The sequence below is a fragment of the Psammomys obesus genome, unplaced genomic scaffold (assembly GCF_907164565.1).
Source record: "Psammomys obesus unplaced genomic scaffold, mPsaObe1.curated_primary_1811, whole genome shotgun sequence".
Taxonomy (NCBI): Eukaryota; Metazoa; Chordata; class Mammalia; order Rodentia; family Muridae; genus Psammomys; species Psammomys obesus.
This window is the reverse complement of record NW_026590062.1, coordinates 15,764,805-15,784,124: the sequence shown is the minus strand read 5'-3', so window position 1 is coordinate 15,784,124 and position 19,320 is coordinate 15,764,805. Positions and strand designations below refer to the sequence as shown.

At 47.1% G+C, this 19,320-nt stretch overlaps 1 protein-coding gene across 2 annotated transcripts in view; it reads left to right on the top strand.

Annotated features, from left to right (window-relative positions):
• Slc15a4 (solute carrier family 15 member 4) overlaps positions 1 to 17,260 on the top strand; it is a 23,840-nt gene extending 6,580 nt beyond the window's left edge. The window contains exons 2-8 of one of the 2 annotated variants that reach the window (XM_055606159.1): positions 1,998 to 2,287; positions 5,308 to 5,476; positions 5,841 to 5,918; positions 6,253 to 6,358; positions 10,600 to 10,755; positions 12,011 to 12,169; positions 14,959 to 17,260. In XM_055606159.1, the coding sequence (XP_055462134.1) occupies positions 1,998 to 2,287; positions 5,308 to 5,476; positions 5,841 to 5,918; positions 6,253 to 6,358; positions 10,600 to 10,755; positions 12,011 to 12,169; positions 14,959 to 15,107 (1,107 nt within the window). In that variant the 3' untranslated portion in view covers positions 15,108 to 17,260. Of the gene's footprint in view, positions 1 to 1,997; positions 2,288 to 5,307; positions 5,477 to 5,840; positions 5,919 to 6,189; positions 6,359 to 10,599; positions 10,756 to 12,010; positions 12,170 to 14,958 lie in introns of both variants that reach the window. The other variant, XM_055606158.1, reaches the window with a different exon arrangement.
• The last annotated feature ends 2,060 nt before the right edge of the window (positions 17,261 to 19,320 follow it).

Below are 19,320 nucleotides of genomic sequence, written 5' to 3'. Positions count from 1 at the left end.
GTGTGTGTGTGTGTGTGTGTGTGTGTGTGTGTGTGTGTGTGTGTGTGTACTTTTATTTTCTCTCTTTCTCTGCTCTTGTTTTTTCTTCTGGCCTGCTTCCACTGTGACACAGACCTTGATAGCTACCATTGGGTAACATTTAAAGGCACTGTGCACCAGCTGAAAGAAACTGAATATAAATTATTCTGTAGTGATGTCTGGTTGGTTGATTTGGGGCCTGGAAATGGCGCTTAGTGGTAAAGGACTGTGTGTAAAATTAAGGCTTTTCTACACCTGCTCTAGCTCCCAAATAATGACAGAGACGTTTATATTTATTAAAATAGCTTTAGGCAATTTAGCTGGTCAGATACTCAGTTGTTCTAACCTAGCTGTGCTGGCCTGGCCTACTTGCCAGCCACATGTCTCTCTTACCTGCCATATTCTTTCCCTGGCTGCTGCCCCTGATCCATGTCTGTCCTCATGATGACTCCCTCATGCCCCCCTCCTCTCTCTATCTGGGACTTCCTTTTAAGTCCTGTCTTAATTCTTCTGCCCTGCTGTAGGCTGTTTAGCTTTTTATTAACCAATCAGGTGATGGAGAGCAATTTTTACACAACATTGAGACTGGAGATGCTTCAATAATAATGACAGTGCCAACATACCAGTTCTCTGGGTATAGAAATCAGCATTCAGCATTTGAATACACAGTACACAAAACTATCCCCCAACACCTGTGGTCAATCACTAGCCCTGAAAAAAGAAAAGAACAAACATTTTGGATTTTTCAATTTGACATAACTGCCCATCTAACTAAATTCAAACATAGGACTTGCCAATGCAGTAGGTGTCATTTGGAGTTTAATAATTGTCAAGGGATACTTAGTTTTGACTGTATGGTTTGTACCCTCACCTTAATCTTAACTACTCTGTAGGGAAACATGAGTGCCAAGCAGAAGCCTTATTGTGTGCTGTATTTGGTAGCTTTGCTACTGTGTAAAGCTTGTTACTAGGCAGAGGAGAGTGCTCTGTGGACTAGAAGATAGATATGCTGTGGAGCTAATATTTAACCCTTTCCATCCATTAAGGATAAGGCTGGTGAAGTGTGTTTATGTGTGCTCAAGGTCAGTTTTTGGCTGTAGGTTTGCTCAAGACAATTTGTGAAATGAAACTGTCCAGACTGATGTCAGCTGGTACTGGGCCCATTCTTATAGTGTTCATGGGATATGTAGATAGTACAGGTGGAATAATTGAGGTTGGGTCTGCCGCAGCCCAGCTACCAGCCTGGTGGGATCTTCAGAAGGTGTGCATGGGAACAAGAGTCAGCTTGGGGCTGATTTTGAGCATTTCTTGAGTGTATTGATGAGATCCTTTGTTCAGCTCACCCAGCCTCCAGCTCATGATTCCCCTGCTTCTGTCTCTCAAATGCTGGAATTATAATGCTGGATAACCTTTTTATCTAAAGCTACCTTTTGTTTCTGTTTACTATGCGTACAGCTTAGTTGCAGGCTTATCAGAGACTCTGATGCTTGGGCCTCATGCAGAGTGGTACCTTGTCTCTGAGCAAGCCTTACTGTGCATGGGGCCAGAGCTGCTTTGCAGGTTGTCATAGTACTTGTGTTAAGTTCAGTGAGGCTGGGGCTCCATATAGTGTGCAGGCTCCTGATAGTCCAAGGTGATGATGATTCTTCGGGCCTGGGCTGGCTGTGGGTTCTGGAACCTGTTTTAAGGATCATACCTGCTGGCTTCAAGGTAGGTGGTCACCTTACTTTGAACACAAGGACTTGCTGGCATTTGGAGAGGCTTCCAGCTTTTGAGCAGGAGCTTGAGATACCTTATATCTGCTCTCAACATGCATACGATCAGGTACTAGGTAAGTATGGTGGTAGGGCTTGTAGCTGGTATAGGTAGTTGGGAAGTCATTGAGTATTAAAAACACTGAAGCTTGTCATATTGGAAGAATAAATGAAGAGTGTAGAGGATCACATGTTCTTATGTGTTTTTCTTCCATGTTATTTTAGGTCAAAGATCGAGGTCCAGAAGCTACTCGGAGATTTTTCAATTGGTTTTACTGGAGCATTAATTTGGGAGCAATCCTGTCGTTAGGAGGCATTGCCTATATTCAGCAGAATGTGAGCTTTCTCACGGGCTACCTGATTCCCACAGTCTGTGTGGCCATTGCTTTCCTGGTATTCCTCTGTGGACAGAGTGTCTTCATCACCAAGCCTCCTGATGGCAGCGCCTTCACTGACATGTTTAGGATTCTGACCTACAGCTGCTGCTCCCAGAGAGGTGGACAGCAGAGAAGCGGGTGAGTGACACAACTTTTTGCTCCCTGCAGATAAAGTGACCAGCTGAGGTATAGGATGTGTGTCAGCCTTATTCAGAAAGTATGTGGTGTAACCCTGCCATTAGGATAGCAGAGCCCTGAGTTCAGTACTCTATGCCCAACTTCCTCACTGCCAGCATGGGTGAGGTTTGCCTTGCTGCTAGGTGGCAGATTTTGAAGGTAGGGATCTCCAGAGGGTACCAAGGAGACACAGTGTTTGCTTTAGACACAGACGTATGTTAATGAGAACTTAGGCTATTGTGTATGTTTTAGGCACTTGTCTCTAAAGGAAGCTGCTTTTTGGTCAGCACAGCATCCCTCATCCAGGGCCTTACCAACTACTCTGTGATAGAGGGGCATACAAAAATAGCTTGAGATGCACTTGGGGACCCATTTACCCTTACTTGAATGGGATTTGCATAGTCTCAATGCTGAAGGTCCCAAGCCTGGGACTTTTAGGAATAGCCATGTTCTGAAATTCCCCTGCTTCTGCTGATGGTGACCCATGGGCCTGTTCTGTGTAGGTTAATAAAATCCAGAAATCATCATGGGAAGGACTTAAATGCTTCTGTTTTTGCAAGCTGCTATGTATAGTAAACTGGTCCCTTGACTGTGGCTGTGACATACGAGGATACTGCAGCACTATAGCTACCAGAACAGTCAAGGCATAGAAAACCGAGGTCCAAGGACTTTGGTGGTCCTCTCCCTCCTTGTGATTTGCTGAGCCTAAGGATTCCCAGTAGTTACTGAGAAAGGTAGACTCCTGGTCTGTGAGACTTCCTATGGTATGGCCCTAGCTGCAAAAGTATTCTGCAGGCCATTGTGCACACCCACTCGTGTGCTTGTCTGTATCTGTTGTTGGTGTACTGGAAGCCTCGTGTGGCAGACTTGAAGCTACATAGAGTGACTCCTGTGGCTCAGCAGGTGGCTCATGAGTCCCTTGTGTGATATCTGACTCTCCCAACCTCCTTCATGGACCTGCTGGGAAGGCTGTTTGTTCTGGCAGCTTTTAGAGCCTGCCCAGAGGGGGACTAGCACTGAGGAATCTGTCCAAAGGGGGACTAGCACTGAGGAATGTGCAAAGCTGGACATCACCCAGCTTCAGCACATCCTGGTTTTTACCAGGGCCTTACTTTGTCAGATAGAAGCTGTGTTGTTGACCTTAACTGTTTCCAATCTAGATAGATAGCTGTGGGGACAGCCTTTTGCAGGTACCCCTTATAAGAACCTTTCAGCCAGGGTCCAGCTCTGCTTCAGGACCTGTGAGATTTCAGTGCTTACATGGTATAAGGAAAGTGAGACTGAGCAGCTTGGCTTCCTCTGAGCTTCAGCTTTGGAAGTCTTTGGGGGCAAAACTAAGCAAAAGGGTTGGTAAGGCATCTACGTTGAATGAACTTGCTATGGGTCCTGGCTGTTTAGAGACATTACAATGCCTGACTTTGGTATTCACCCAGGGGAGCTAGATTGCTGTCAGGATTAATGTGAGGGCACAATACAGTGAGATGTGCAAGGCTCTCAGCAGCCTAGTACCTATGGGGCCCATCACTGTGCAATTGGGGGTGCCTGGAGTGCCACTGAAGAGCTCAGGAAGTGCCACATAGTTGTTATCCATGGGTCTGACTTGGCCCAGTCCATGTATATGTCTTGGTTGATGTCTTTAGAGGAAGATGTGGTGCTGATCTTAGACAAAGCCTGAAAGTCTGAGTTCACATCATTATGCACAGATTAAGAGCATCTGCTTTATAGGTTAAAAATAATAGGCCTGAGAGAGCTCATCGGTTAAGAGAACTTTGATTTTGCAGAGGACCTGAGTTTGGTTCCCACCACCCACACAATCTTCCACAATTCTGCTTCCTGGGGATTCATTGCCCTCTTCTGGACTCCAAGGGCACCAGGCACACATATAGTATACTTTACATTTATGCAGGCAAGCTGGGTGTGTTAGCATATACCTTTAATTACATCAGAGACTTCCAGATCTCTGGGAGTTTGAGGACAGTTTGGTCTATGTAGCAAGTTCCAGGACAGCTAGGACTCCATAGTGAGACCCTGTCTCCAAAGACAAAACATACAAATAGGCAAACCACATATATAAAGTAAGAAAAAAATTAAAATAATTTAAAATAGGGTCTAGGATTATAAACTTGAATTCAGACAACTGCCATTCCAAAATCTGGAACTGGGAGGCTCTCAGTAGGGTTGAGTGCCTCTTGTTGGTTTTGGTCAGCAGTGCATAGTTCCCTACAGTTCCTGTTGGTAGTGTGCAGCTGGGGAAGAAGACCTTGTTGCTGACTGGAGGGCCCCATTCAGTTTTTAAAGACTGTAGATGGAGAGGCAAGGACGTTCATTTATTTCTACACTGTTACCCACAGCTGTGAATGAGGTATGGGTATCCAGGCATGCACCTGTAAGCCAAGATGGTCTCACTCCAGTCCTGACCTTAATGCTGAGGCATTGGGATCTTGATACGGCTCTTTTCTTGTCTGTGTCCTAACTTCCTCTTTGAAATGGGACAGTAAGAGCCTTGCAAGACTTCCCAGGCTTTTCATAAAGATGGGTGAGTGAGTGCCATGTTCTCTATCACCCTGCTATAGTTTTCATCATGGTTCTTTACTCTAGACCGTCCTTTATCACAGACGCAGATGCTGCTTTCCCTACAACCTCTAGTCCCTTGAGTGTCTCTTTGTGTGATAAACCCGTGCAGGAATGAGGAACATAGGGATTGCTTGCATTGCTGTCAGCTAGCTGGAAGTCTAGGCAACATTGCTGTCCTTGGAGATGCACAAAGTTGAGATGCCCTCCTTGTGGGTGTAGTAGACAGCTGCTCTGTCCAAAGGTCCCATGGTCAGTGAAAGGAGCTGTGTGTGGTATAACAGTTAGTCACAAAAGGACTTAAAGCGGGGAGTGCAGAGAGCCGCTTTCCCACCCCAGACGTGATTTGTTACCAGAGCGTTGTCACTGGGGGTGGAAGTAAACTAATTCCTTCATTTTGTTTCCCAAAGTGAAGGCCTTGGAGTCTTTCAGCAATCTTCTAAACACAGTCTGTTTGATTCATGTAAGATGTCGCGTGGAGGGCCGTTCACAGAGGACAAAGTAGAAGATGTGAAAGCTCTGGTCAAGATCGTGCCCGTGTTCTTGGCTCTGATTCCTTACTGGACAGTGTACTTCCAAGTGAGTGCTACAGGTGGCTGGCTGCCCCAGTCTTGTGGCAGGTGCTGCGGTGCAGGGCTCAGGGTTGGCCATGAGTTGCCATAGTTTCCAGTCATAGACTCAGGCTGGCTGCTTCCTCCTGGAAAACTTTTCCCAAGTAGCAGCTGAGAGTGCATGTACTTCTTGTTTTCTGGACCTTCTAGCTTCTCATTTGGTTGCCTAGCAGTTCTTCCCAAAGAGACTCTCTGGTGACCCAGTAATTTCCATGTCTGATTCCAAACTGCAGCCACCATCTGATTCTTAAGAGGTGTGGCCATACCTTAGCTAGAGAAGGGAGGGCTCGGAGAGGCTCTGCTGGTTTACCTGTCTGCTTTTTTTTATCCAGATGCAGACCACATACGTTTTGCAGAGTCTTCATTTGAAGATTCCAGAAATCTCAAGTATCACCACCACCCATCACACGGTAAGAGACATGGAGGTGACATAAGTCCCTTTCTGTGGCTGCAGCAAGTAGCTGGGATACTGCCACTACAACTAGTTCCTGATTGGTTACAGCCTGCTGAGATTGGCTTGACCAGTTCCAGTAAACACTAGTACTGTCAGATTCAGCCCCTTCTTCAGCTAAGAACACACCCATTGCGAGTTAGTGTCTCTAGTTGAAGCATCTTGGAGGTAACCATGCATGGGTGGTCTGGGGAGCTGCTGTACTGCAGCTAATGCCATGCTCTGTGCAGCTGCCTGCAGCCTGGCTCACCATGTTCGATGCGGTGCTCATTCTCCTGCTCATCCCACTGAAGGACAAGCTAGTGGACCCCGTGCTCAGGAGACACGGCCTGCTTCCATCCTCCTTGAAGAGAATTGCCGTGGGAATGTTCTTCGTCATGTGCTCTGCCTTTGCTGCAGGTGAGCCACCATTTCTCTTGGCCTCTTCTCCTTTTCCCTCTTCTGGCTTGGCTTCGGTAGCATGCAGCAGCTAGTGTATTGTGCTGGAGGAGACACTGGGCAGCTGGTGACTCTTCATCTTTTGATATATATTTTACATGATTCTTGTTTTCTCGAGGACAAACCTTGTTCGTCTAGGGCTGAGTAGACTTGCTCTGTGCTGCCCTAGCCTGCAGGCCAACATGCCGTGTAGTGGGCAGTGAGAGGAGAAGATTATGTGATGGCCTCTGAATCACGGTTGGTGGAGCCTGCAGTGTGCCTGCATGGAGAAAAAGGTTTTGTGGGATTGTTTGAGGCTTCTAGGAAGCTCCAAATAAAAGTCTCAACAGCTAAAAAGCTAGTTCCTCAGGTCCCATATCACATTCCAGCAAGGGACAGTGCCTTTAAGACACTCCTGTTCCCACAATTGTTTCTGTTTGCTGATGAGGCTAGGGTCTTGTCGCCTTTTCAATGTGAGCATTCTGCCTCCAATAATATTTGGAAATGTTGAGCCATAAAAACATGTAGTGTCAGGAAAACATAGTTGTGGACTGAGGAAGGTGGTGCTGAGCTCTGCAGAAGGGAGCGGGTGTTTGACAAAGTGCTTCCTCCATCACAGCAGAGCATACAGTGATGCGGTGCTTTACAGGCTTAAAGAGATCAGTCCCTTGCTTAACAGGTCAATCTTCTAGGTGCTGGGCATTTGAGAACCACTGTGTTAGTAGTGGTCCAACGCATAATTAAAGTGAGGTTTGTCTGAGTGACATGTTATATTACAAGTCGGCAGGGAAGTAAACAGTACGTAAAAGTCCTGGGCTGAAAGGAGTGTCTATCTGCTTCAGCTGCCTAAGGCTTGGCTTTGTTCTCAGATTTTCTTCCTGGGAGGGTCCCCTGCATCCTGCAGTTATGCCAGCAAGGTGCCTGAGGGGCTTTTGTTTCCTTCATTTTTTTCAGGGGCATTTTCTCATAGAGCCCTGTGTTGGGTTTCTCTGTGGCCTTTTAGTTCAGTTTTATTCATGGCTGAGGCGCTTTTTTGGGTGTACTCAGTGCCACATGGGGAAACCTGTGGTTTCTGCGTAGATCTGTTCAGGACAGTGTCTTGAGATTTCCTCATTAGGCTCCATCCCTTCTAAGGTCTTTTAAAAGTGCCAGCACAGTATGTGTTTCATAGGGTCCAGCACTAGCTGCAGTCAGGCAGCCTCCTGACCTGTCTTCCCAAGGAGTTGTCCTTGCTAAGTGAACGAGATCATAGGAAGGAGCTGGCTTATCAGGAGTTGAGAGTCACAGCCTAGTTGAGCTGAGCTGCCTCAGATGGAGACATCATTGCTGCTGCACATAGGCTGGCCAGTTAGGGATGGAGCTGAAGAGTGTCCACAGACTTTTCATAGAAGCCTAAGACTTCACCTTGCACTTAATACAAAGGACACACAGCTCCACTTACACTGTCAGTGGCAGCTGGCTCTAAAGGCCCTCAGGTTTAAATTGGGTAGGCCAGACACTATTTTCAAGATAGCCTAAGGGAAAAGAAAGTGTATGCATGCATTAGGTTTTACTTTTACACTTAAAAATTGTGTTGTTGTTTTTTTTTTTTTTTACCTTTAAAAGCTTTTATTATTTTATATGTATGAGTGTTTTAGCCTGCATTGATATCTGTGCAGTGTGCGTGCAGTACCAATGGAGGCCAGAGGAAGGTGTTGGGTCCCCAGGAACTGGAATTACAGATGATGTGAATCACCCACTGATTGCTGGAACTGGAACCCAGGTCCTCCAAAAGTGGACAGTGCTCTAGACATCTATGCCACCTTTCCAGCCCCTGATTATGTTTTTGAGACAGTTGTTGTATAGTCCAGACTTGCTGGGACTGATGATCCTTTGAATGCTGGACTTCCAGGTGTGACTGTCAAACCCAGCTGTGTATTTTGTGTCCCTTCCTCTCCTTTTACCTGAAAGGTTAAAATAAAATATATCACTCTTTTGTATCTGTCATTCCTGATGCTTAAGTTCCCACTCCAACTTGTTACCATCTCTGTTTCTTTGGGTACGGTTTTTCTAGTGTGTACAACGGAGCTAAGTTTTGACTCGTATTTTAAAAACATTTTCTTTTTTTTACTTTTATATTTGTTAAATTTGTAACTACTCTGCATATTTTAGCAGCTTTTATGTGGCATTTTTCAAAATCCTCTGGGCTCTGGTGGATTATTTTAAATATAATAGTTCCTCTGTATCTTTTGATGATTCATGTGGGCATGGGTGTGTGGGTATAATTATGTTGCTTCTGCTGAACGGTTTGGGTGAAATTGCTGGAAATTTCTTCCAGTGTAGTCTGTGCCTGGCTCTGGCCAGAGTGGTCCTCAGACCTGCTATCAGGTTATATATTTGCAGTTGGTGGCACTGGCGATCTCACAAACTAAGCATTATTACACATGTGTTGGTATTGAGGAATTGTGACCTCCCTTCCTTTGGTGGCCAAGAGAAATACTTACTTCCTACTCCTACCCGGCAGCAGGTTTTTTTTTTTTCCTGCTCATAATAACTTCTTGATATTTCATTATTCTAGGTGTTTACTTCAGATTGTTTTAAAAAAAAAAGATTATATATACATACATATATATGCATACACACACGCATGTGCACAAACACACACACACACACATATATATATATATATGAAAGAAGGTGCCCATGGAAGCTGGAGGCGTTATATCCCTGGAACTGGAGTTACAGGGAATTGGGAGCTGCCTGCTGTGGGTTCTGGAACCAAACTTGGACCCTCTGTGGAATCAGTAAATTCTTTTAATCACTAAGCTACCTCCCCAGCCCTCTTTACTTTTAATTACAGGTTTCTGTGTGGGTTTGTGCATGCAGTGCCTGCAGAGGCCAGAGGAGGGTGTAAGATACCCTGGAGCTGGAGTGACAAGTGATTATGAGCTGTCTCTCATTGGTCCTGGGGACAGAACTCTGGTTTCTGCAGGAACAGCAAGTGCTCTTAACTGCTGAGCTATCTTCCCAGACCCTCTTTGTTGTTTAAGGGTGAAAGATAACACTGAGCACTTGCCTGCTGTTACAGCTATCCTTTGTTTACTGTAGTTTTTTTGTTTTTGTTTTGTTTTTTGAGACAGGGTTTCTCTGTGTAGCCCGGGCTGTCCTCGACTTGCTTTGTAGACCAGGCTGGCCTTGAACTCAAAGATCCTTCTGCTTCTGTCTCCTGAGTGCTGGGACTAAAGGTGTGTGCCACCCTGCTTGGCAAGTTTTTTAAAACTTTTATTTTGTGTGGATGTGGGGGTGACGGTGTGCAGCCATAGCACATGTGTGGAGCTTAGAGGTCAGCTTGCCTCACTGTTCTTCCCACCCACCATACGCTGTGGCCTTTAAACTCAGGTTATCAGGTTTGGTGTCACTGTCTTCACTGATCTGTCTCACTGGACCAGAACTTTGCTTTCCATTTGATCTGGCCGTCATGTGGGGTTCTTCAGCGTTTCACTTTGGTACTGAGGTTCATATTTGTGCTTTTGTTAGTGATGGTTCATTTTGTAGAGTTGAGGGAGATCACTAGTCCTATGTTGAGGACTTGGGGGTTTCTGGTTACCAAGGCACAGTCCTTAAGTGGCACAACCTTGTTGCTGAGGTTTTCAGTGCTTGTTTTCTAGGTCTTCCCTTCCACATCATTGCTGTGCTGTCTCGTCACCCAGGGCCTCATGGCCTCCCTGTGTGGTGCCTCATTTTGGTCTGCCCACAGTCTCAGTTTTATTTTACTTTCTGAGGCAAGTCTTTGAACTTTGTGTAGAGAGTTGGGCCCATTTATTTCAAGGACTGCACGTTCAGCATTTTTTGTGTGTGCATTTGTGTGCTCACATGCACGCCCACTTGTGTGCCTGTGGTGGTGTCTTTGTTTACAGGAGCATGGGAAACTTCACAATGGCTATGCTATGAAGGGAGTATCTGCCTCTACCAGTGACCGTTATCTACATGCAGATCCTCATGCATCCTCCCAGTTTTAAAAAGATGGACAGAACTAGTAGTCCAGACACTTGAGTGTTTAAACAAATCATGCTGAATGTAAAATGCTCTGGTGAGGAAGATGACATGACTGTGACCTGCCTAAGAAGCTGTCATGGTCACCCTCCTTTCTTATACCTTCAAAATTGTTGATAAATGCCTGCAATATACTGCAGACTCAGCCAAATGACAATTTAGTGCTACACTGACCTGCTTCTCAATTCCAGGAATCCTGGAGAGTAAAAGACTGGACCTGGTGAAGGAGAAGACCATCAACCAGACCATTGGTGGTGTGGTATACCATGCCGCTGACCTACCCATCTGGTGGCAGATCCCACAATATGTGCTCATTGGCATCAGTGAGATATTTGCAAGTATAGCAGGTGAGGCTGTGAGTGCTGGTGGCATTAGGACTTGTCTGTATTATACCCTGCACTGTGAAGAGCAGGGCCATGGTGTTTTAAGCTGGAGGTATGGGGGGGGGGGGTATCACTTAAAGTATGATTCAGTAAATAGTAGTCCATAGTCCTCGGGCTAAGACTGCCCTTTCTTGTGCAAAACCAGTGTTCCCTAAGATACTCTCATGAGTCCATGATCTGCCCTGTGTGTCCCATAGGAAGGAGGGGGAAGTTGCCATGGAGGGCTTCCTCTGGACCTGTGTGTCCCCAAACTCTGCAGAGCAAAGCTGTGTGGCTGGTGCAGACTTACCTGAAGGGACAAACCTGACTTACAGAGCTTCTTCTCATGGGCCCCTGCCACTAGTGAAACTCTGCAGGACAAGGCTTGGGCAGGTTGGCTATGCAGCAGTGGGAAGAGAGGAGCTGATGATCTCAGGAAATGGGTATTGAGGGGTAAGAGGAACATGTTGCTTCCTCAGTTTTTAAACCCTGGCAGGGTTCCATGACTACTGAAAGTGGGCTTTGCTTTGTTTTTGTCCTGCCTGGTGCTAGGAATCTGCACATACTTGAACCTGTTGTGCTGTGGGTTAGCTGTGAAGTAGGGTCCTTATAGAGTCGTGTGTCTCCCCCCAACGCCAGCACATTCAAGTCTTGACTTTTTAAGGATATTTATTCATTTTATATCTATGAGTGTGTTGCCTGCATGCATATGTGTATACCGCATGCATGCAGTGTGCCCATGGAGGCCAGAAAAAGGCACCAGATCCTTTAAAACTGGAGTTACAGACGGTGCTAGGAATAGAATCCTGGTCCTTTGCAAGAGCCACCTGTGCTCTTAAACACCAAGCCATCTCTCCAGCCCCATACCTCTTGAGTGTTTGAGAAAGGATCTAACACTGCAGCCTCACTGGTCTCAAACTTGCAACAGTCCTCCTGCCATAGCCTGTTGAATGCTAGGCATATGAGACACCATATGTCTGTCGTGTGGCAAACCTCAAGATCTAATAGGAAGATCTTACAAGTGAGAACAGTGCCCTTTCTTGATGTGGTTATAGATCTGTCGTGTGGATGAGTGGCCGGCACCTAGCTCTGACCTCTCCATCTATGTGTGTTTCCAAGAGAGTGTTCTGAGAGTGCTTAGACCCCAGTAGAGCCTGTGTGTGCTGCTGTGGAGCAGGCTCAGGGTGGCCTCCTCAGGGCGACCGAGGTGGTCTTTTCAGTGTGGCTTCCTTTTCTCTAGGTCTGGAGTTTGCATACTCAGCTGCCCCCAAGTCCATGCAGAGCGCCATCATGGGACTCTTCTTCTTCTTCTCTGGCATCGGGTCCTTTGTGGGCTCAGGACTGTTGGCCCTGGTGTCTCTCAAGTCCATTGGGTGGATGAGCAGCCATACAGACTTTGGTAAGATTTGATATCTGGGGTGGAAAACCAGGGTGCTTGCTGCTGCTGTGGATTTTGTAAAGATTCAGTGTGTCCCAAGAAGCCATTGGCCCAAACTCGGGTGAAGTTTGTGTTAGTAACACTGCCTTGCCAGCAGCTGCTATGCCCAGCTCAGCACTTCTGGAAAGCTGCATGAGGCAGTGAGACCTACATGATGGCTCCTGTCAACCTGATCTTAAGTTTTGATACCTGGCGGTTTATTTTGGTTTTCGGATGTTAGAAGGTAGTGGTTCTGTCAGTGAACACTGTTCTTGGTCAGTCTGATGCTCCTGGAGGTGGCTCCTGGCTGTTTATCTGGGCAGCTCTACAGTGCTGTGGGTAAACCAGGAGCTATAGCATCCTCTGTCTTTTAAACATGCACATGTTCCCTATGTACAAATGGCTGCACTTGAGCATTTGCCCAGCTTTGTAGCACTTACCCACTTTCATTGCATAACTTGGGGAAAGTCAGGACTTTTTCTCTAGAAATTGTGGGATTCCCAGAGCCTTGAGTTGGATTCCTTTGAAGTCCTAGTATTGCCCAGAAGCCTGAACTCCCTTTCTCCCAACTCTCTTGGATGCCTGTGATTGACTCTAGCTATGTGAGGCCAGTTGTGAAATGGGCCTGGGGCTTGCCCTTGCTCCCCATCCCCCTAGGAAGGTGACAGTCCTGGAGCAGCGCTGTGGAGTGGTTCTGGGTGTCATGGAGTCAGCCTGCAGGATGCAGACTTTCTCAAATGGTCATCACAGAGACTAGGATTCTAAGTATTGTTTACTTTAAAATGTTTACTGTTATATTATATATGCACATACTACAGGTGTGTGCAGAGGGCAACTTTCAGGAGTCACTTGTATCCTTTCTTTTTGGGATCTGAGGGGTCAAACTCAGGCCATTAGGCCTTCAAGTGCAGGAATACTATTCTTATTTAGGAGGCAGTGGTGAGGAAGTGCCTGAAGGGGCTGGAGTGAAGGAAACGATGTAGCCTTACAGGTACTCTCTAGTCCACCTGGGGACACTGCATCAACTCTGACCACCTTCTTATGTATGAGAGCACTGGCTCTGCCTCCCAAGTGCTGGGATTACAAGTGTGAGCCACTGCACTTGGCTGAGGCTCTGTGCTCTTCATTATTTTGAGATAGGTTTCTCTGGGTGTAGCTCCAGCTGTTTTTGAACTCATTCCTTAGACCAGGCTGGCCTCAAACTCAGAGATCCACCTGCCTTTGCCTCCTGAGTGCTGGGATTAAAGGCAGGTGTCACAGCTGCTGGGCATAATTTTAATGTGTCAATGTCCCCAGCTGTTTATTTCTGATAGGCTGCATCTAAGCCTCTGGGGAATTCCTCTGATTGCTGTGCATCCAGTGTGTGTTCAAGGGAGCACCTAGCAGAGCCCAGCAGCCTCTTTGTACTAGGGGGTGGGGTCAGTGCTGTGAAAGGGCCCTGGTGTATCCTGGTCTCTCCAGAATACCTCCTGCAGAAGGGCAGTAGCTCCAGGCCAGCACCCCTTCTTCCCAGCAGGTGCACAGCCACTGGGCCCTTCCCCCACCCTTCCATGTCAACATTGTCGCAAAAGAGATAACCAGAGCTTATGTAGTGTCCCTGGAGGGCTAGGGAGTCCTTGTGAGGTGTCAGGGCCCCTTAGGCTTCAGCTGGGCTGTTTCTTGTACTCTAGCCTCTCAGACACTAAGTGGGAATGACACTCCTGCAGCCCAGTGCTGGCCAAGCATGTGTCCCATGCTGCTAGTGCAGAATTCTGTCATGCCTCCTCTCTGCTGACCCTGCACAGGCACGTTCTGTTCGCAGAGTCACCCTGAGGCTCTCTCCTCTGTTTTCAAGCACCTCATGTTTTGAGAGGCTCCATGTTGACCTGGTGATCCTGAGTCCCATTCCCTCACAGGATTGTGTTGCAGTGAACTTGTTCATTCTGCCCTGATGGATGTTGGTGTTTCTGGTGTTGGCATTTTGAAAGAGCTGTGGTGGGCATTGCTGTTCAGGCCTTCTGGAGGCAAATGAACTCTCACAACACTTTTTAAACCCCTCATTATGTTCCCCTGTCTATGACAGCCTAGGTCAGCTGCCTTTTTTGGTGATGGGCACACGTTTGAATTTTCTGCACATTCCCAAATGAGGCTGGATCTAGTAAGCTGTGCTGTGCTTTTTGCTCTGGGGCTGACAGTATGGACATAATCACACTGTCTGTCCACTCGCCTTGCCAGCTTCAACACTGCACATAAGATGATGCTACCTCGTCATAGTCGAGTCAAAGACCTGTTCCTTGTAGTAGCAGAGGAGACAGGTTCTGGAGAATGGGTGTGTAACTGGCCATGAGGGAGCACGGCAGAGCTGGAAACAGAACAAGGGCAAAGCTGTGTTCCATTTGTTAAGAGAAATGAGGTATGGGTTTAGTCCATCCTCAGGAACATCACTATGCTGAACGTAAACAGTAGCTGTGAATGGGTGGCAGGAGAGGCAGAAGTGAATGGCGTGCCGTAGATACTATCAGGGGCAGAAGCACAGGGAGCTTCTCTCACAGATTTTCTCTGTGGGGGAGACAGTGTAGGTCACCTCAGGAACATCTCTGAGAGGCCTGAGCTGACACCCAGCCTCATAAGCCTTCCTCAGCATCAGAGCTGGGACCAGGAGAACTGCCTTCTCTCTCTCCAGGATGGGAGAGAGGTGGTTAGGGCCCATTGCCTTCTTAGGTGGCCAAAAGCCAGTGCGAAGGTCTCCCATCTGTGGAGTATACTCACAGGAGGTGTCTGTTCATTCCTAGGGAATATCAACAGCTGTCACCTGCATTACTACTTCTTCCTGCTGGCCGCCATTCAGGGAGCTACATTGCTGCTCTTCCTCATCGTGTCTGTGAAGTACGACCGCCAGCGAGCCAGGGCGGATGGGAGGCCAGCCAACACGAGGACCTGATGCAGCAAGCCAGCATGCTTACAGGTTCTGCAGACTGTAAGGCCTCAGGGCCTGCTAGCCACCAGGGTACTACCAGCAGGCAGGTTGAGGCCAGAGTGTTGGTGTCCCAACTTCTGAACTTGCATGTTGTTTGGACTGGCTTCTCCCTCCTTGTGCCCGATGAGCGTGGTGAGTGCCTTACTGTGGTCTGTCTCATGTACACTGGGCCTGTCAGGAGATGAGAACGTGGCTTTTCTCACTGAAGGTCTCTGCAAGTCCTAAGCCAGCCATGCTTCCTCCTTTAGAGTTTTGGGTAGCCAGTATTCTGCTGTTGGCATCCTGTTCCTTACCAACACTGTTACTTCTTCCTCATAGCATCTCCTTTCTTTAAGATTAGCAAGCACTTCCATCAAGGGGTACGAGGATTCTCTTTAGACATGAAACTGTGATTGAAGGCATGAGGGCTATAGGAGCTGCATCTGTTCCATTCATTCATGGTCTTTTGTCACAGGTCTTGCTGATGCCAAGGCCTTTGCGGGTCAGAAGTTTAGACTCATCTGCTCAGAAAGTAGGTTTTGTTGGCTGAGGTAGGAAAGGTCGTCTTAGACTAGGCTGGCCTCATACTTCGGGCTACCTTCTGTCTGCCTACCCAGTGCTGAGATTCAGATGTCTGTCACCATAGTCAGCAGCACTTAGCTCTTGAACTACTGATCTGCTTTTTTAAGCACATGCATCAGTGATAATTGAGGACACCATGTTCTCGCCGAAACCAGACAGCAGCTGGCAGGACATTGGAAACTATACCAGGCAGATCTTTTCCTAGAACTTTGTGTAGCAGTGAGGCGGGTGGTCAGTGGGAAAATACGGGAGCTGTTGGGCTATTTGCCCACCTTTGTATTGTTACTGACATATCCAGGGTTCTGAGTTTGTCAACTAAGCTGTTCTGTGTGTTGCTGTGTTTTGTATAATTTTATAAAAGCTTCTCAGACATGGCACTAAGAGCTTCCTGGGTGATTTCTCCATGTTCTGCATTAGTTCAGCATACTCCTTACAGGTTCATTTCATGGCAGAAGCTGCTGCCAGCTCAGCCTTTCATTCCTCTGGCCAAGCACTAGAGCCACAGTATTCAAGTACACTTCTGCAAGAAACCCCACAGACAGAAACCCTTCTGTCTTTGCCTCTCTCACACACCAGGTAGAAAGGCTTCAGGATGAAAACCATCCACCATACCCCTTTTGGCTCTGAAGGGAGGTAGTTCTTTAGAGCTTAGCTTGTCTTAAGAGAAGCTAGGTGCTGAAGTCGTTAACCTCCTTCTGTCACAATGTAGGCTTTCTTGGTCTGGTGAGAGTGCCCAGCAGGTAAAGAAAGGTACTTGTCACCAAGCTTGAGATTTGCAGACACGACAGAAGAACCAGTTTTCATGAGTTGTTCCCTAACCTACACACAGATGGAATATATGCAAACCCCGACCCCAGGTAAAACTTGTAACTTTTTCAGAGTTGGTTTTCTTCACTGGATCTTATTTCCACGAAAGACGGTCACAGAGAAGGAACTCTGCCTCCACTGTGTGTACTCTAGACACACAGGGTGTGAGTGGGTCATAGGTAGCTATGGCCTCCCCAGCTCCGTGACCACCCAAGGAGCATTCTCAGACAAGAGTGGTAGCTTGGCAAGAGACCTGGGTGTGATAAAAAGGGCCCGTGTGATCTGTTTCAGAGCTCCTGGGGTTTGGTTTTAACCTCTGAGTTTGCTGAGTGGTAAGAGCATTCATCATTCAAATGAGACACAATGGTGCTGGCTTCAGTACTAGCCACACTCTGTGAGTGGCACCTTCAGCTGGAGATGGGCAGCAGCCAGTGATGGGAGTTGCCATAGCACCCACAGGTTGCTGGCTGGGGGTGGGTGCCTGGAACTGAGCAGACTGAGTGGCTTTCTCTCACCATGCTGCCCAGGTTTGAAAATGATCTGGCATGTTAGTCAAACCTGGGAAAGAGCATGATAGGTACCTGATTCACCTCCAGTCCTGGTTGTCTGCAGATGATGTACTTGTACTGGGACCTTGTGGGACCTGGCTGTGGAAGAGCAAGTGGTAGTCCTAAGCCTTGACCTTCATCAGCAGTCAATTTGATCTGCAGTTCTAAACAAGCAGTTGAATAAACACAAACTGAGCTGTACTGTTTGGGGTTTCTAAAGCTGTGTCTGCCCTGAGTGCTTGGCTGTGTTAGTTACCTCAGCTAGTCTCTCCGTGGAGACAGACCAACTTTTTCATGAGATGTGGCTGGCGAACTCTGTGTACCCAGAGCCTGAGGCAGAAGCAGAGAGATTTTTATAAAACCAGCTTCTTCCAAGGTGCTTGGTTCCTCAGGGCTGCAGTTGGTGATACTTGAGCAGACCATGGCCATGTCTACTTTGTTTGCTACAAGGTTCCACACATGCAGGACACTAGACCATGTCACAGCTTAATGTCCACAGGTTGCTGTTGCCTCTTGGGAAAGGTGTGTGTGTGCAGAAAAACACTGCCAGCTGCAGGATTTGAAGACCCTTTCAAAATGTCATTTCTCAATCTGAGGCAACAAAGTATCCCGGTCTCACACTGTAGCTTGCTTTACTCAGTGCCAAGTACACCCTTCATGCAACTCTTGGGATGTATCTGTGCTGTTGACTCTCCAAGCATCTTATGTGGATTCTCAGAAAGAACAGATCACTTCCGTGGCTATTTTAAAGTGTTAAGATCTAACAGCTTGTTCTTTGGGAATGAGGTCTTTTAAAGGGATTGTTAGACATCGGTGGTAGGCTGAATAAAACATCAGAAACACAAAAGGATGAAGGAGACAAGTGATACCAAGCTGGGTCTGTAGTATACCAAGGATGTGCTCATCTCCAAGTTACTGCACTGTTGTGATACAAGAGGGAGGTGTTCTGGCTCAGGACCGTGTCTGTCTGCTTTACTGAGTCTCTCCAAGCCAAAGGTGAAAGACAGCTCTGATCTAAGGTAGGTAGCCTGATTAGTAGGCCCTGTGGTGATAGTCCATGCCACAGGCACCAAGGGCTAAGGTCCATGAGATCGACATTTGCCTTTTTGTGCCTGTTTGGCACATGAATACTGAAGGGGGCAGGACAGATCCTGGGCCTCAGGACTGTGATGGAGAGGGTTTATCTATCATTTCCCTAGCTCTGCCCTCACTGATCGTTGAGACATTTTATATGTTAATGCCCCCAGCCGTTTATCTTTATTTTCCCCTCTAGAACTCAGACCTAATTTCTCATTTTCACAAGGCTTAAAGAGATGTTTCCTACCTGATCATAATGATGTGTAAATGTGCATTCAGTTTCCTGTTTATCTTCATCTTGGACAGATGAGCCTAGGTGCCTGTCCTTCAGCAATTCATTAGTACCCTGTACTATGTGGGGTCCTGGGAAGAGGTTACAGCAGCTAGAGAAGAGCCAGAAAGGGTCTATATAGTAGTTTGAATGAGAATGGTCTCTGTAGGGTCTACGGCAAGAGCAGCAAGTGCTTTTAGCTTCTGAGCCCCCTATACTTTTTTAAAAACAGGGAATTGGACCTCTTGAAATGGCTCACACATCTGATGCCATTTGACCACAATGTAGGAATTCGACTTTTTGCCTTCCATCCCAAGTTTGAAAGGGGAGATGAGCTTCTGGGTTCTCAGCAACAGCACAGTGGCTCACAATCATCTGTAACTTCTAGATGATCCGACTCCCTCTTCTGGTCTCCATGGGTACTGCATGCATGTGATGCACAGACATGCAGGTAAAATACCCCTACACAAAATTTAAAAGATGGGTCTTGGCATCAGGGACATCTGCACACAAGCGAGTTATGGGGCACAGCATGTTCTTCTAACAGTAATGCTGGACAGGGGCAGGGCAGCAGACAGCTATCTATTTATAAGCGAGGAAATTATGTGTGTGCTTGAACTTTGGAGATCAGAGCATTATACGTTTAAAAAAATGCAGCCAAGCTGGGCACAGTGGCACACACCTGTAATCCCAGTACTTGGGGAGCCAGAGGCAGTGGATCTCTGTGAGTTCCAGGACAGCCAAGCCTACAAAACCCTGTGTTGAAAACAAACAAAAAATGCAGCCTTCTCAAGACCTTGGGGAATTGGGTCAAGGTGGCTTCCAGGGGCCTGAGAAGGAGCTGGGTTGGATTGTGACCCCTCCCACATGCATCTCAGCTCCCATCACCTGCTGCTTTGGGTGGGAGACAGAT